At 44.7% G+C, this 18085-nt stretch overlaps 1 protein-coding gene across 4 annotated transcripts in view; it reads right to left on the bottom strand.

Annotated features, from left to right (window-relative positions):
• The window catches only part of LOC133005299 (ankyrin repeat and SAM domain-containing protein 1A-like), a 64967-nt gene that overhangs the window by 12291 nt on the left and 34591 nt on the right, over positions 1 to 18085 (bottom strand). For 3 of the 4 annotated variants that reach the window (XM_061074941.1, XM_061074940.1, XM_061074943.1), the window contains 2 exons: positions 8340 to 8409; positions 4821 to 4933 (listed from right to left, as the gene is read on the bottom strand). In XM_061074941.1, the coding sequence (XP_060930924.1) occupies positions 4821 to 4933; positions 8340 to 8409 (183 nt within the window). Of the gene's footprint in view, positions 1 to 4820; positions 5025 to 8339; positions 8410 to 18085 lie in introns of those variants that run through there. The other variant, XM_061074942.1, reaches the window with a different exon arrangement.

The raw sequence follows: 18085 nt of genomic DNA, 5'->3' as shown, positions 1-18085 counted from the left end.
AATATACCTGTGACAGAACGGCCAAAGACGATAAAAAAAGCGATGTATTTGCTCCATACCCTGCATAACTTTTTTAAAAAATAGTTAAATGGATGAAAATACATCACCACCATCAGCACAACAGAAACAAATCTATTAATCATCCCAAATGTTTGGGCTTCTAATGCACAAGGCCATTACCAAGTTTCCAATTTGTCTGCAGGCTTCATTGGCATCGACTCGTTCCAGCAGAGTTGAGGCAGAGAACAGGAGGTGGAGGCGACTGCTGGATGGAGATATCATGTGTTCTGATGTTTCTCTCACCTTTGTGCAACTTCTCCGATTAAAATCTTTGAGTTACCTTCACCGAGGAGGTTGTGTTTTCATCTGCTGTTTGTTAGCTGGCAGGATTCACTAAAACTACTGGAGGGATTTCCACTTAACTTAGTGGACGGTTGGTTTCAGTCAGGAAAGTGAATTTTAAAGAAATAACACAGATCTTGATTTGATTGACATTTAGGGGGCTGATATCTATGAGAGTGTGTAATTTGGTGCAGCCTGATTGAATTTAAAGGGACTGTTAGGCCTTGGTGGAGGTTTACGCTCTGTTTAGTGCGATTCTACTTCTATGCACCAAATCACCTCCATCAATTCGGCACTTGAAGTTAATGTGTTCCTCTCCGGATCGCTCCATGATGGAAAACCACGTTGACGTGTTGGAGAAACATGTTAACTGACTCGCAGCTCCGTTGGCCGACCCTGTCACAGCTGAACGACACGTTTTTCCAGAGGCTGAGCTCAGGAGCGAGAGTAGAGCAGGAAAAAAAAGAGCTGTTTTCATTTTAACAAGCATTACTCGGCTGCACGGGAGCTTGGTTCATCGGGACATTTGCTCTAAGAGTCGATAAAAAGCATCTAATAAGTTTCAGAAGACGCTCGTCTCGGCCTCGGTGCTTGAACAAAATACAATCACTGCATCTATCGATCCAGTCCTGGAGCAACCTGCCGGGCAGACAGAGTCCGACCCGCTGGCTGAGTAAACTCTGTTTAATTAGTGATCTCACTGCAAAGGGCCTACAGCAGACATGCCATCTCTCAACCCATGTTTTTCAGTGGGGGGATTTTAATACCCAAGGGAAGATTAAAAGGAGCCTGATGCTGAATCTTTACATTTGATGATGATGAACAATTGATTATTTCTGAGTCTAAATGAATTTAGCTTGTATTTTTAAAGCCCTTTTCTCAAAGCTCTTTTACAGATCAGTTTTTTGCCCATTCACCCATTCACACACCCATTCATACAGAGCATCTATGTGCAAGACTTTCTCTTTTAGAAGGAGCCGTTTTGGGGTTCGATATCTTGCCCAAGGAATAGGGACGACTGGGATCGAACCGCTTTCACCCCTGAGCCACAGCCATCGTTTTTTGACTATAGCAGCTACAGAGGAGAGGTCATGGAAGTATTAGAGTCTTAATTAGGATCCAGTCATCCATGACGCTCCAGAAATTGTGTATACTTGCAATATCGATTTAGATTGTTTAGAGTTGATACCCTAGAGCAGAGGTCTTCAACAGGGGGTCCTTGGCCTGAAAAACGTTGAAGACCCCTGCCCTAGAGATCATGTGTGAGGCTTTGTTGCATTAGACAATAATATCTGTCTGGTCACAGAGCCCACAATGCAACATGACCTATCATCTGCAGTATCCACTCGAATACACAAGCGCACATTAAAGGCAATTAGAAAAAGTTTAGCGCCGACAAGGTGACTCGTAGCGTAATTCCCGTTTCCAGTCGAGACCAAATTGTGATTTCTTTAGAAAGGTCAACATTTGCTGTGGAGAAGGACGCGTTGTTTAAAGGTTACGGCTCTTTTCTAAATCCTCAAGCGGTCTCGGGGAGCCAGGTGGTTTTGTAAGCCGTGTTTAAAGATAGAAATATTGCCAGTTCTCTGCTCAGACGACTCGGGGCTGAGGAGGGAAAAGGCTCAAAAAGACAGAAAGGAGATTAAAAACCGGAAAGCAACTTCAGAGGCTTCGACGCAGAATTAAACATGGCTGTCGTTGAGCCTGGGAGAGAGGGAGAAAGAGGGAGAGAGAGAGAGGGAGAGAGGAATCTGCTTTTCTGAGGTTATGTAAAGTAGATTAAAAGGTTATTTGTATCATTGTAGAGTAAAATTTGTCAGACATCTCTGGCACGTAGGTCCACAAGAGTGTAAAAGGTTCTCATGTATCTTAGTATTCATGGGTTTGATGTTTCTGGCTTTGTAATGCTTGTTCAACAACAGTAGCTTACAGACATGGACATTGTGGTTCCTGCAAAACAACTAAAGCTCAGTGAGACAGTTCTGTTCTCTGGAGGTCAATAAATCCCAATTTACAATATCTATACATCTAAGTTACAACATTAAAATAACATAAACCAACAGACAACTCTGATCTTCATTTGAAACAATCACAGACTGGAACAACACTTTCTCTGGTTTACAGACGGAGGACGAACCGAAAGAAACTCTTTACTTTGACTGAACTTCATCATCATGTTAACTACTGAGAGAACGGAGCCTCAGATTATTAAGCATGAAGATTAGTGTCGTTTCTCAGCCACTCATCTGCATATACAGCAAACCGGGTTCATTTAATTTCACTGTACGTTGGGTTTAGTTTATGGCTGCTGTTGTCAGACTTTTTCCAAGTAGCTGCTTTTGAATTTTAATAATTTCACGGCCGTTAAAGTCTGTAGACATACTGCAGTTAAACATTTAATGTGCTCTATAGTCTCAAAACATATCAACTAGATCACAAAAATGCGTTTGTGCTTCACTAATTGAATTAAACTGAATAATAATTTGCAGTTATCTGCAGTTGAACACACAGATTTTTTAAAAGATATGTGAAGACGACAAGTGAGTGATGTGTGACTTCCAGCAGCACTGGTTATAAAAACTAATATATAATGACTTTAATGATTCAAACGGTCACAATTCAGTGAGATAAAGTGATCCAACTACTTTAGGGTTATGTCAAATACAAGGATTGGGTTGTATATCACATCCAATGTCTGGTATGGGAACAGAGCTGCAGTGGCCAATGAAAACACTTTTTAGGATCTTCAGCCAATGGCGAGGGGTCAGGCTATTTGAGATTAGTACTGCACGAATTATATTGATTTAAAAGGCTCAATAAAAACCTGATCTATTCCGATGTATAGAGAAGATGATTGGTGGATGGTACTACTTCATCAGTATGTACTTACATTTGTCAGTATTACATATTAAATACATTGACAGTGATGTGATGTACTTTGTTGTATAAAGTAATGAAAGTCATCAAAGTTTGTTTCCCTTAGTTAAGGGGATTTTTTAAAATTTGTTGGAAAATGTATCTGCAGATCTGGATCTGGGATCTGTGGTCAATTGTAATCCAATGTGCGGGAACTAGTTGTGTACATAACAGATCATAAAATCTTTAATTCATGTAATTATTAACTCTAATGCACATATGAGGACAGATGGGAAAGATTATGGCAGCTGTGTTTTGCCTGCATGTGACCTTTTACTATTTCTCACCACAACACAATCAGTGAAATCAAACGTGGCGTCTGAAATGAGATGAGGAGCTGAACACATATGGCTCTTTATCAAAAGACGAGGCGCGTGATGGGCCCGATGGAGGAGGAGACAGTTTTCTTCCCGATACATAAGGTGGCTGTCTCACTTCCAACGTTCCCGCTGGCTCAGCCCAACCAGCTGGGTCCCTCATCCTCTCCTCCATCAGTCCTGATTAGTGACAAAAGCACCAGCGCCAACTCACAGTGGCGTCGCTCTATAAACTTGTCGGCTTGGCAACAGCATCCCATTGCTCACCGAGCCGCTCCTCCAGTCTGGGCGGGCAGCAGCCGCCTCTCAGTGACTGTTGGTGAGAGGAGGTGACAGCGAACTCCTGAGCTGAGACAAGGCGTCTGAGAGCCTGACAGGACAAACCTGACTCACACAGAAACTGGCGATAGGATATTAAACCTGATGTAAACAAGACGTCTGACAGCACAGACCAGGCTGCGTGTTGTGTAGTTGAATGGACATGAAAACATCTAATAACCTTTCAAAAGACTAAGAAAGGTTGTGCTGGGAATCAAACGGAGAGGCGGTGGACTAGTGGCAGAAACTTGGACTATGGGCAGAAAAGGTCTCTGGTTCGTCTCTGGTTCGACTCCACGGAGAAACAACAAAAAGACGAACCTGGATTGATCTGTCCAAAAATCCAAGAGGATTCTCCCTACCCTGTCTAGTGCCCCTGAGCAAGGCACCTTAGTCCCCTAAGCTCTGCTCCCCGGGCGCCGTACATGGCTGCTCACTGCTCTGTGTGTCCTGCACCAGATGGGTTAAAAGCAGAGGTTAAATTTCCCTCCTTGCATGAGTGTGCTTGTGCATGTCTGTGCATGTGTTTGGGACAAATAAATGTATCTTAATCTTAAATAATGAATATTAAGAAGTGTAGAAAACATGTGATGTAATGAGCGATTTTGAATTATGTGCTGAGTCCACCCAGAAAACAACTGTTCCGATAATTAAGTATCAAAGTTACTGAAACACAAGCCCGACTCACGGTGGGAGAGGTTGAGTTTCAACTAATTCAATGTCAGGTGCAGCTCAGGGGATCATCTATCAACTAATGGAGAGTGACATCGGTTGGATTAATGCACAAAGATGCAAACTGGAGTTAAGTAGCAGGAAGTGGTGACAGGTTGGAAAAAAAACTAAGATTACAGAAGTGAGAAGTCAAAGATGACAGTCAAAAGAGTCGAGGACAATTTGGACATTGTATAAAAGGAATGAGCCACTCACCATGTAGTGCAGGTCGTCGAAGCCGTTGAGGAGCAGCTTGCTCTCGTACTGCGGGAGCCCCACGTGCTCCAGCCAGTCTCCCACGGGCTGGTCCAGCAGCCGGCCCGCAGCACCTGCCGACAGGGGAAAGCGCTTCAGGAGGGAGAAACCTTTCAGCCGGTAGCAGCGGCACTCTGAGGACGAGACGTGGCATTGCCACATCATTCTCGGCCAGCAGAGCCGAGCGCACCAGCAGCAGGAGGACGGAGGAGACAGTGTCCTCTGTGGACGGGGCGTCGGCTCCCGCAGCGAGGCGGGGGCCGAACCAAAGTCACCCAAGATGGCTTATAGCACCCCCGATCTCAGGGGTGAGGGGGGGTGATAAACGGTTATGAGCTGGTTGACTACCAGCTAACAACAACAACACAGCACTGCCTCAGCTAAATGAGGAAAATGAGCAATAAAACAGTTCATATCCAGCCATCAGAAGAATTCTAAATGTCCCATGTCAGGAGGTGGAACTTGTATAAAAGCCTGCAGCTGATTTAAATGAGCTCCAGTTCTGTCATGAGGAGAAACTCAGAGGAGTCAGAGCAGAGCCGCCGCTCATCACTGCTCTTTTCAGGGAGAGTGATTCGTTTCGGCTGAGTGGGAAGTTGTTGGGAAACTTGCGGACAGAAGCGGGAGACAGTTAATTATCGAACTGGCTCATCCCCTGAATCGCAGACGCAGCTCAGTCAGCACATAATCCACGGGACAGGAAGCCTGCACACATGGGCGGCAGCAGGACAGACAGCCAAGACTGATCACAAGCAAGCGCTGTGGTGACGGCTGTCAGCATCCACAGCCGACAGGAGCCGGACCTACAGGAGCAGACGTGATCGCCTCTTCTCCTTTTACCATGTTACTGGTTTATCTCACTTGGAAAACACAGGAATCAAGTTGTCTTTTACGACTGATTTGATCCGTAAGTTGTGTGTGCATGGCAACACATAAGGAAATCTGTCAACTTACAAATAACAAACAGACACGAAATAAAGCTACATTAGAATGAACGTGTAAAATGCACATTTTAAAGCTTTGCATTCCCTTGTCGCCGCCCTCATCTCCTCATCCCGCTCCAAGAAGTCACTCCAGAGTGTCGGAAATGTGTCAAGGTAAAGAAAAAATCCACTCAGGGATCCAATCAGCCACTTCAAGTAGCACTTCAGTAATTGCCGGCCCCTGAGACGGAACTCCTCTGCAGACGAAGAGCGTGTGAGAACTGTCTCAAGAAAGAAAAACTGGCACAGTTTGTGAGATGAAGTCAAGTCCAGTCAAGAAAGAAAAATAGAAAAAAGCTTGTATCTTCGTCTCCGGGCTGAAGAATGGACAGATCCCGAGGTGGCGTCCTCCTATTGTCCCGCCTGTTCACAACGCTGCTGCCTGCAATTCCTCTCTCCTCCCTCACTCTCTCTCTCTCTCCCCTCCTTGTTGCATGCGTTCCCCCACTCCTCCCTCTCTCCCTCTCCCCACCACCACCTCTCTGAAACACTGCAGGTGGCTGCTCTTTGTCAGTGCGAGCCACAGACCCCCCCACCCCACCACCCACCCCTCATTACCAGCATTGGCTCCAGCTTGCTTCCTTTCATCGCACCACCCTCCATGTGTTTTCCCTTCGCACCCTCTTCCACTGCATCTCTCACTCTGAAGTCGATCAGCGGAGGGGAGGAAAGTGAAACAGTGGCTGCAGGCGCGGAGCCACTCAGCCAGACACATCCCGGCTCTCTAGTCAACGCTGGACTGAATCAGAGAGGGGAGGGGAGGGGCGGGGGGGCTGAAGGGGATGCGGCTTCTCGCATGGGCATCGAACAGAGATGCTGCCTCTCCGGAGATCTGCCTCGGTGGCCTCCTTCATGGAGATGGAGCTGTGAGCAGACAGATGCAGCCGGTGGAAGGAGGCTCACTACGCTGCTGCAGTGGTCTCAGCTTTCCTAAGGTCTACAAATCAAGAATGAGCTCATCCCCCTGACATACAGTACGTAGTGGTTAATATTTAAACAGCTCGCTCCGGCTGGGAATAAGGAGACGGCGAACTTTGTGCTAAGCAACAACGGCTCTGCTGCATTACTTAAATATATTATATCGTGGCTCAAGCAGAGAGTTCACTGCTGAAGAGAGGGAGTCAATTGTTTGGGATTCGGCCACAGTCCCCAGGCTTCATCCATCAAACCTGACGACAGGCTTCACCTAAGCCCGGTGAGTAAGAGGTGAACAGGTACAGAATCCTGAACACAAAGACCTGGCCCGGCCCCTGTTGGTTTGAAAGTTTGAAAGCACCACCTGAAATAAGCCTGGACATAAACCCTGTGGTTTTCCTGTCCACTCTCTAACCACAGGGCAAGAAAGGCTGCTCAGGAGCATCGATCGGTCGAGTGTTTGAGACGAACCCCCATTTCTTACAGCCCAGTGAATAACCTTCAATGGTACTGAGGTGATGTATAGACTGGCCAACGGTCCAAGTGGTTTCAGGGATGAGAATACGGTGTAAATAAGGGAACAGCTTTCTGCAGCAAAGGAAGCAAATCAACCGCTTTAGGCAAAAACAAAGCCCCGGTCTGTCTGTACAATACTGAGCTGCAGGAAGTTGCACTGTTTACTGTTATCAGGAGGATGAGGAAAAGGCAGACTGGTTGATCATGAGTTCATCCTACAATAAGATAATGAGCCAGACTTAAATCCCACAGCACAGATCAGTGCAACATGAGTGCAACAAGTTTGTGGGAACTTGTGCCAGAGGATGATCTTTCACGAACATAAAAAAGCATAATAACGTGATCAAAGTGATCTTATAACTTAGTTCAAGAGGATTTCTTAATATCTTTGTCTTCAATGCTTCAACAGCTGGGAAAGTTCTTCAAATAGAACTTCTTACAGCCGTGTAACTTTCTCCACAGCCGCAAATACCAATTCCCTTCCTCGCCTGCTCTATTAGAACAGACCAACTGTCTTGCTGCATTAACTTTAGCAACAGATTCTCTGATGATAACTGACTCTCAATTTGTTTCCAGGTGCATCCTTCATTGCCCGGGTCTTTCTGTTTGATTTCCCCTGAGGACTCGATAAGGATAGAATAACTTTGGGGAGGATAAAGAAAATTCAGGCAGGTACGGGTAAAGGAAGTGTGAGTTATATGTCCAGAGGACAGTATGTAAGGGCAGACTTCGTCCTGTGGTAATACAAACATGTATGTCACAAACGTAGAATGGCTGATTAAAGGTTTAGAGGAGATGCAGGCGAAGAAATCAAGTCTAAATCTGTTCAGTAAAATCCCTGCCTACAGCCAAATGGGCAATTAAGGTTTTTTTATGTTGAAGCCTAGAGAGTTCTCATGAGATTAATAACACAACAGAGGTGAGATTTATTAGATATAGATTTATAACAGAGGCCAGTAAAAACAGATACAATCTGCACAAAGAGCTGGAGCACTTGAACTGTTTCTAGGTGTTGGATTCTAATTATGGAACAACTTTAAAAAAGGGAATAATTATTATACTCTACCTGGCGTAGCATATTGCTGATCTCTGGAAAAATCGATGCCGGCACCGATCAGCGTCATGATCTTCTCGATCTGAGGACAAGAGTAAAAGAGAGAAAGAGATAAGGAGCCGCAGAAGCCGTCACAGTGCAACCTCCACCTCTCACCAATACAAATGCAGAGAAACATCCCCATGCCTTAAACAATACACCACCAAATACAGGCACTCTGCAAAAGCAGTGTTAAACTATCAGCAGGAGAAGAGTCAGTAGTTTTATGAAGATACACAAAGTGTTTTCTGAAGGGCATCCTGAGCAGCTGCACTGTGGCTGCATGGCTGCATTTATGCCTTGTTTATTGCAAAAGCATTCCAGTGACTTCTACAGTCTCATGTTGGAGGAGATACTGACTCTGGGCTGCAGGTATAAAATCAGCTGAACCGCTGCCTGCAGCCAAAGCAATGATGATTTAAACAGACACTCGCTGGTCTCACCATCTGGCGTCAAATGTTTTGACAGGGCAATAAAAAGAGAGAGAAGTGGTTTGATAAACTGATACAGAAAACAGTTCAGGATAAACTAATATTGTTAAGATTATCGCTCAAATCATAATATCTATTGTTTCAAGGTAACTGAGGCTTTTGATGATACAAAGCACAGAAATAGTTGAATTCATGGAAACTGGAGAAAAAAGGAGCAATAACTCAAACTGAAAAGACCCAGAGTGCAATGGTTCCTTGCAAAGGTTTCATGCATTTCCACAGAATGCATGAGAGCATCACTAAGGTGGTGTCTCCCAGCTCAGCCCCTGATATCAACATGCCATACACATGCACAACGGAACATAACAGAATATTGTTAACTTTGAATGTGTTCATAAGGGCACTGCAGCAGCATTGAGTCATTGAGCTGTAATATTACACCCGTCACAGCACAGGAACATGTCTCACGCCCTTTCAACCAGTCCAGGGGTTGAGTGTTCAGAAAATGAAAAGGTAGAAACTGACAGCGCTGCTTTCACATCTGTCAGGCACTTTCACTCAGTTCTTTATATACCTCTTTGGAAATGTTTTCTCTGAAAGTAATGTCTGTGGACTGAGTTTAAGTCCTGTCTGCTCCTCTTAAAGCCCCAGACGGGTTATTGGCCCGCATTAGTGTAGTTATATAAGACAACATAGAGCCATCAAGTCTACATTTGTAAGGCTCCTCTCGTCATCGATCAGATCAGGCGTGAAATAGAAGAGAAATGTCTGTCAGATTGATGCAGCTTTTTAAAAGTTCTGCTCTCAGACTGGATAGTTAATAGAACATTAAAGCTCCTCGACTTGGATAGAAGAAGAAATGAATAATCACTGAGATTACGTCATTCCACCGTTAATTAAACCCGAAAGAATCCCATCTACCTCTACCAAGAGCGCCCCAGAAGAGGACAGATCCAAACCCCCAAAAAGGACCAGGAAATTATTTTATGAAGATGGACTTCTTACGCTGTCAACGGAATTAGATCTTCGTTGTTTTGTGGTGGGAGAGGTCGTCGGTGTCTGCTGAGAGAGAATTCAGGGTTTTGTTTTTGTGTGCTTCTGTGTAAACTACTGTAAACTGTGCCAGCGATCCACCAGCAGGGTTATAGTTCAACCTTCCTGTTTGATATAAAGATCCTTTACACAGTTGATCCTGAAAGACTATTCTAAAAAAGAAAACCACGTGGTGCATAAGCAATTTGTTTAGTTAAGATAAAATCATTGAGAAACTAGGAGGTTGAAGAACATTTTTTTAACAAAAGAGTAAAAACAAAACATTCAACATCAAGGAACCTAAGGACCACACGCTTTTATTTTGAAAGTTAGTTTCTATAAAGATATTATTCAGGCACTTCACCTATTGATAGGACAGTGCAAGTGTGAAAGGGGTTTTGCTGTGTGTGTGTGTGTGTGTGCGTGTGTGTGTGCGTGTGAGTGTGTGTTTGTGTGCGTGGGGGCTCAGTCAAAATGTACAAAGATCCACCAGCACTTCTGCAAGCTGCATTAATCACCATTTTATGTGTCATGTGTTTAACCTGCATACTTAGTTAACACAAATAATAATAAAAACACCCTGGTTGAACTGAGGATAACGTGTTCTATTCTTTCTTGGCTTTTCTGTGAGGCAGCGAGTCAACACCAGGAAGTCACCGCTACTGGCCACCGAATCATCAGTCACACAACCCCCTGCGGTTATTCTAGACACGAGATAAAAATCTGTTAATTAAAGCTTCGCCCCTGAAATAATCCACCGAGGCGTCATATTTACCATTTACCGTCTGAGGGAGGTATTGACCTTCTCGTGTAACTCTCGGCAACACAAGTAAATAAGTGTATTCCCCAAACTATTGGGTTAGGAATATTTCTTTCCTCAGTATGAACAGCTGAAACAATTGAAAAAGCGTGAACCCACTGGACTATCTCTCGCTGCAATGAGGTAACTGAGTTGTAAATGAGAGGCGCAAAAGATAAAGAATCTCCTGCGTGGTCATTGGCTATCGCTCGTGTGCAGCAGGGGAACGATATCGATTTTGCAATAAATACAAATTGGAGAAAACTTAATGTGACGTGTTCATTTTCATGCTGCATTCGAGATAAGCAACATTTCTAGGCCGTCAGCAAAGCCAATTATAAAGCTGCTGATGAACAGAGCTCCGCGAAATCCCACTCACTCATTCACAGCTATTGTAAGTCATGTGATAATGAGCGCAGGGTAATACTGGTGTCTCTTAAAGTGGTGGAGGTCTGTGCTGAAGGGAGGATAATGCTGCTGTCAGAGGCCTCACTTCTCTACAATGAGCAGAGTGGCACCAACGGGGGGGGGGGGGGGGGGGGGTGTCGCTCTCCTTTGGCTCTCAGTAGATAAAACAAGTCTGTGTACTTTAAAATACCGAAGCAGGGGTTTGTAATAATCTGTTCTCCTGATCGACCTCGGGGGGCCTTGCTGAATGTCTCGAGCTGCAGAAGAACAACGAGGTGACTGGTTGCATTTTAAACACACACTCACACTGCAGGTAAGGTTAGTGTATCCAGCTTTGGCATTTAAACACAATGCAAATGTGTGCGTGGGTGGATTGTAGACTCTTTATAAAGATGGATGATGTGACAGCTCCCAAAAAGTGACGCCAAATCATCTCTTTTGTCCTTCTTGGTGGGGCTGTTAACCCACCTCTTCCTTGTTAGTGGATGGGACATGGACCCAGGTCAACTTTTCTTGTAACTTTGGTTTTAATTATTTTTGTGATGCCACAAAGAGTTTGAAACCTCATGAAACGTCCAAAATCACCCACTCATTCACTAACCCCTTTACTATATAAGGTCTTCTATGTACAGCGCTAGTACACCACTGATGAGTGAGTGATTTCAGACTTAGTCTATGTCAAAAGCGCAAGATGGCACCCGTATCCAAGAAATCTTAACTGTTGAACGGCGGGAGAAGGTGGAGACGCGTCATCCATGTTTATTTCCAGTGTTTGTTGCGGATGCAATTAGTAAAAAACAGAGCTGCACTCAGTCTTGGTGTTCACTTGTCCACTATAATGAAAAAGGGAATTTCAGCTGGGCTAGTGAGATTCAGAAGCAGCTACCGTGACAGGCAGGTGTGATCCACAGTCGTGTTGGAGCTGGGTAAATGTATCCTATCAGGGGACACAGCCCAGTGATTTCCTCAAGGTAAAACACATCCACAACAAGAGGAAAGCCTCCGAGTGGCATGGCCGAGGAGCAAGGAGCCGTGAGAATGAATAGAGGAGTGACGGAGAGGAATGTGTTTCTGTGCTGCAGGATGGAATCAATGCAGAGAAGTGAAATGGAGAGGCGTCCATTGTGAGAGGGGCTCACTAGAACAAGGAGGTACAATGAGGAGGGTCAGGAGTCAGCAGCAGGGTGGAGGTCAGCAGCTGAAGAGCGAGCCGTGATGAAAGTTGGTCAGCGTGAGATTAAAGACACATAAACCCATTTGTCATGCTTCTCCCAGCGGGCCTTCGGCACTGGGATGACACCGGACGATAACTCCACTGCTATTTTACTGGTATTTGAGGGCATGGTTGTTTTTTCTATTAACAGCCTTGACAATCTGGAACAATAAGCTACTGAGGCGCAGACAGGAGGGCAGTGGGAGAGCTCAGCTGAAGGCAGCCTTGTTAGAGCCTGTGAAGGGAGAAACAAAAGGCGGCTGCAGAGAAAGTGTGCCCGCACCACCGGCCTCGGATTGGCCAGCTGGCACCAAAACAAGCGTTGGACTTGAAACTGTGGACCAGTGAATGGCATCAAGGGCAACACAAACACGCCATCGTCTACAAAAGGAGGTGCCAACACCTCGGTGCCACATTGGGACAAAGCACCATCAGCAGTTCCATTAACATTACCTGAAATAGCGCAATGTCACGCTCGTGCTTTTAGGAGCAACTTCCCTAACAAGCAACTCCACAATGTTGTCGCCTCAACTCTTAAAAGGACGACAGGGTATAGATATTTAATAAGTTGAAATTCTTCATTCAACCTAGAGCAGAGAAGGCGTCACTTCTCTCCAGAGACAAGAGGTCTGAGTTCCGCTGTGGCTGTCCTAGAACCAGGCCACGACCCACACCCACAGTTAGGCAGGTCCACTTCAGGAGAGGTCCACTTGAAAACAAACTGCAAGACCATGTTTTCACCTCACACAGAGTCAAATCTACCACAAATCCACCACCAGGTTCTGCATATTGCAATACAAACCTATAAAACAATGAAATGTTGCATAAACAGTTGCAGAAAAAGCCGGGAGGATTCACTTTTTAAAGGAAACACTCAAAAGGAGGATCACAAAGACTTCAACAAGCACATAATCAAACCGTCTTTACGAGAAATATAATATCCACAGAACGGCTAGAAAGCGTCAATTCTCTTCTCATTCAATTGACTCACTGCAGGTAGACAAGATGAATGAGCCGCCGGTGGAGCTGCTGCCTTTAAAGGGAATCAATACTCACAAAAGCTGGTTTCATAGTGACTACTGGATCTGTGGAGTGCGAATTGCAAATGAAGTTAGCGGAGCAGTGGGGCTGCGGATGGAGGGCGGCCCTCTCCTTCTGTGTCCGTCGACAGCCGTCTGTTTCCCTTTCTCTCCTCCCATTCGTGGAGCTCAGTTGGCTGGCCCACACAATGTGCCCCCTGGATTGTCATCTCCAGTCTGATTCCAAGGACCAGGACCAACCCACATTAGCATGCGCTTTACACACCAGCACACACCCACATGCACACGCACACACACACTCAGAGCCCCTTAAATGGAGAGATGCATAGGCCAAGACCTCATGCAAGTCAAATCTCCTTGTCTTGAAACCAGAGGCAGAGTATCCGAGGGTGTAGCTCAAGCGGAGAAAAGGAGGGGAGGAGAGATGGAGTGAGACTGATGTAGAAAGAAAATGAGAAGAAGGAGTGAGAATTGGAATATTTGGAAATCCAGATTAAGAGAAGAAAAATATGATTTTTAAAGCTGTGTGTGCATGCGTCAGTGGGGGGTGGGTTCTGTAACGTGCTGGGACTCCTTGGGCCGAAAGCTGTCACACAGCTCAGTAGAGTGTTGCAGAGCAGTCGGCCGTGACAGGCAAGATGGCTGCCACACAGAGATGGAGTGATACGGGCCGGAGAGAAGTCGGAGGGAGAGAACAGAAGAAGGGAGTTTTCCATTTCCAGATGACAACCCTCCTAACATCATTAAAGAGAGTGCAGGCTGGGTTACGCCCAATCAAACTTTAACTACTTTCCCCACACACTCCGCTCATTTGCTATGCTCTTTATGTCGCCAGTGTGAATATTTCCATTTCAAGCGAATGCAGGCTTATTCCCTGAAAGGAGAGGAAGAAGGATCCGGGGCTCTCGCTTCTCTCGCCTCTCTTGCATTCAAGCCTCTGAATAACTATTCAAGTGAGAAGAAATAAGAATCCGAGTTCATTAATATTAACTACATCCCCTTAATTGCACAAAAGAAATTGCCTCGTCAAAAAATGTCAAATCTCATTTCAACACGCACCCCATCATGGAATAGAAAAGGTGGAGTTAACCACATCAAACTGGTTCTTCTTAACTTCCTCCCTCAGGCAGCAGGGCTCACATTTATGTTCCCTGCAGCTTAGGTCTGGTACTTTTTAAAATTCTGTCGAGCTTTCTTGCATAAGATGTGAGACGTGTTGTTCCAGCTGACGGGCTGGTTCACACACAAATACAGTCTGTACCCAGTGTGACAGGGAACATGACAAGGTACCTGCACATACTGTTACTGATATCCATCAGAGACTCGGCTCCTGTTTCACATTTTATTCTGCAGTTCGTTTCTTAAGACATCAACTATCTGCACTGAGTCATTTGTCATTATGATCTTAAAACAGTCTTATTTTGCGGCCAACAGACTGGAGAGTAAATAAGATGCACTCCCAGGGGATGAATTAATAATTAAGGGTGAATTGTGGTGCTCGATGCCAGCAGCCTACTATAAGATTTCAAACACGCCTTTAAGCATTGTGATGAACTTCAAGCTGGTCAGTTCACTGGGTAACATACGCTAGGATGGTGCATTCAGCAAATGAGGCCACCGCCTGACATGAATCTCCTTTTCCCTGATGAGAGCTTCATCAGTAAGTAGCCAATAAAACAGCTTGTTCTCCAAGAGGACAGAGACACCTGCTGTTCGGCCTCTTCCTCTACAGACGTTCTCTTTAATAACCAGATCAATTCTCACACTCATCTGTGCACGAGCACCAGGGAGAAGAGGATCTTTGTTTTTACTGGCTGCTGAGGGCAACAGGGAAGAGCAGCGATCTCCAATAACAAAGCAAATGTCATGGTCGCGTTGCTGCTGTCACGCTCACCGAGCCCACGTCTCTCGGTCTGAGGAGGTGAGGTGTTGGTTCAGCCGGGTCACTCGACTGCCTGGTGACCACAGAGTGTGAGAGGGGAAATAAAAGATTCAGGCTCTCAAGATGTTCCCTTCACTTGACCTTCTTACTCCACTGGCCCATAATGTTCTGCAGAGGGAGGACGACGTCTGGGATAAAGTCTCTATGTCATTAATTGTCGCATCAAGTGAATGAAATAATCAATTACTTATAAATAATATTTAAATAATATACATTTTTGATTGAAATAAGTCAGTACTCATGATAGAGCTGGAAAGATAAAATCAATCAGGAAGATATTAACTCAAAGCTAACGGGTCTGTCAATCGATAAATAATAAGACATTTGGTTTGAGGTCATTTAGATACACATGCATTATTCTTCCGCTTGTCCAGTAAAGCATTGACGTGTTCATTTTATTTAATTGTAAAATGTGCTGCTTGGTATTTATGTATATTTATTATTTATGTGTATTATGTCATTGCAAAAACAAATAATTTCATGAAAATCTCCACGATGACTATGTAAAAATTAAAATATCGCTCTACCTCAAGAATCCAGAAATAGCCAGGCTTTTATTTGTGACATGTGTACAAACAATCCTGTTCCTCTAGTTTCAGTGGTAAGAACAAAGCAAAAACAATGCAGAGAAGCACATTGCAGCAGTATGCAGAAGTCATGATGAGGCTCTTATTGGCTAAAAATGAAAATCTTAAGAAGTCTGGTCAAACTGTGGTAATTCTTAGCGTTTCACAAAACAATGGAGCTAAGGTGTTTAAGATGAAAGTCAAATTCTCTAAATTCCTGTTTCTGTGAGGGTCTACTTGCCAGACTTTGAGTTAAAGTTATGCTGCTGATGTTTGCAGATGTGCGGCATGGGCTGACGTAAATCAAAAAGTTCTAAAATCTCAGACACCAACTCTGCACTGACTGAACACAGGAATGGATGAGTCATGCTGCCAAGGTGCTGTGTTCTACCCTCGGGCCAGAAAAGTGTTCTGAACGTTTGAACTCTTCTGCCTGGCGTCTGAAAGAGGTTTTGTGCATTAGCTCCTCTCCCGTCTCAGCGTTGACGGGACGATTTCCAAAACAGATCAAGTATCCGGCTTCAATTTGCTGTTGTGCGTAAATGTGCTTTCAAAGAGACTCTTCCAATTACAGCATCCTTGTTGTGGGCTGGGATACTGCATCACTAACAAACAGCTGCAGCGGCAACATCCACATCTGGCTCGGTTTATGACACATGCCAACGATAGACATGAGTAGATGAGCAAATCTAAGAAGCAAGCACACGTCCACAGTAGAGGCCAGTATTGCAAAAACACTGCAATAATAATAATAAGTGCATAATTCAGGTGTGGTTGTGTGGTGTGTCGGCCCAAACACGATTAGGAGTGGACGAAGAAACACGTATTAAAAGCTAGAAAATCGCACTTATTACATCACATTTGTGCAATTGGCAGATGCTGAGGTAAAAGCTACAGTTTCAGTGAAGTAGAACAATAACACATCGCAATCTAATATTTGGATTAGTGGTACAAGTCAACAACATGAGGTTTTAAAGATCATTTTTGGGATTTCATTTCATTCTCCTCCACCTCAAACCTGCTCTGCCCCCCCCTCTCCCATCCACCTCCACTCTGACCGGCTGAAAACCAAACCAGGGCCCACAAGCAGCAGAGACATCGACCTCAGAGTCTCTCCCAGCTCTGCTCACCCGGGCCCATCCGATAGGCCCGGGTAAAGAAACACTCGGCAGCAACTCGATCTCCTCACTGTGGGGAGGAAGAGCATCGGTGCTCGTGATCTGTTCTGGACGATCTGGCATCGAAACTGCAAACGTGTAAGTTACCTCTCCTGCCCTGCTCTGCCATCGGAGTGGAGGGGAATTGTAAAGAACAAACAAGAGAGTATGTTTTCAATCTACAGAGCAGAACACGAACGATACAAAAGGAGGAATCAGTGAGAAAACAGTGTATCCGCTCGATGAGGGCGGATTATGTTAAAACTTAACTGAGAAGCTTAGAGGAAAGCATTAATCTTGCCAACAGTAAGAGGATTGTTGAAGGAAAATGGTGAAAGAGCATGAAGAGGAAACTATATGTACGCTTATATGACTGTATATACCTCTGCTCACTCCTTGTTATATATGTGTTCCATTATTCACAGCCCATACAAGTTATTACTACCTCCGCCGAGCAGGTTGTGTTTTCACACCTTGTTTCTTGGGTGGAAGGAATACGCGAGACTCGGTGGGAGAATGGGAGGATTTATTAAATTACATTTTTTTTCTGATATTTCGACAGTTCTTTGACATTTTCGCAAATTTCCAAGGGAATTATTAATGGACCTTGGTGAAAGCTATCAGGCAAATTAAGGGTGTGTCTATGAGTCTGTGGAATTTGGTGCAGCTTGAGTGAATTTGAGGGAACTGCTGGGCCTCCACGGAGGTATGCACTCTACTGAGAGACATTCTGCTCATTTTAAATAATTAAATTGAGAAGCTAGGAGGCCTTTTTACACTTGAGGGTATTTTTAAATGATCCCACTTCTGTTTGGCGATGTGGTTTGTGTGATGTACGAACGGTCGTCCATCTGTAGAGAGACTGAAGGTGGAGTCTGGAGCCTGAAGGGAGACGGATCAGCAGCCGCTCTCTCTGAATCTCAATTTCTAAATCTCCGTCTCTTGTCTCAGTCTGTGGTTTTATCTCCATCCCCTCTCACTGCATGAGACTCTACTGAGCTCTTTATCTGTGTCTCAGACATAGGAGCTAAATGGAAGGTTGGTCGATGCTAAACAAGAAAATATTGAGAACAAAAATACACCATTTTACAGCCAAAATATAGAGTTATGAAAAGGATTTTTGTGCAACAT

This window comes from Limanda limanda, chromosome 7, assembly GCF_963576545.1.
Source record: "Limanda limanda chromosome 7, fLimLim1.1, whole genome shotgun sequence".
NCBI classification, from domain to species: domain Eukaryota; kingdom Metazoa; phylum Chordata; class Actinopteri; order Pleuronectiformes; family Pleuronectidae; genus Limanda; species Limanda limanda.
Note: the sequence above shows the minus strand (reverse complement) of the source record. Positions and strands in the feature narration are given on the sequence as shown.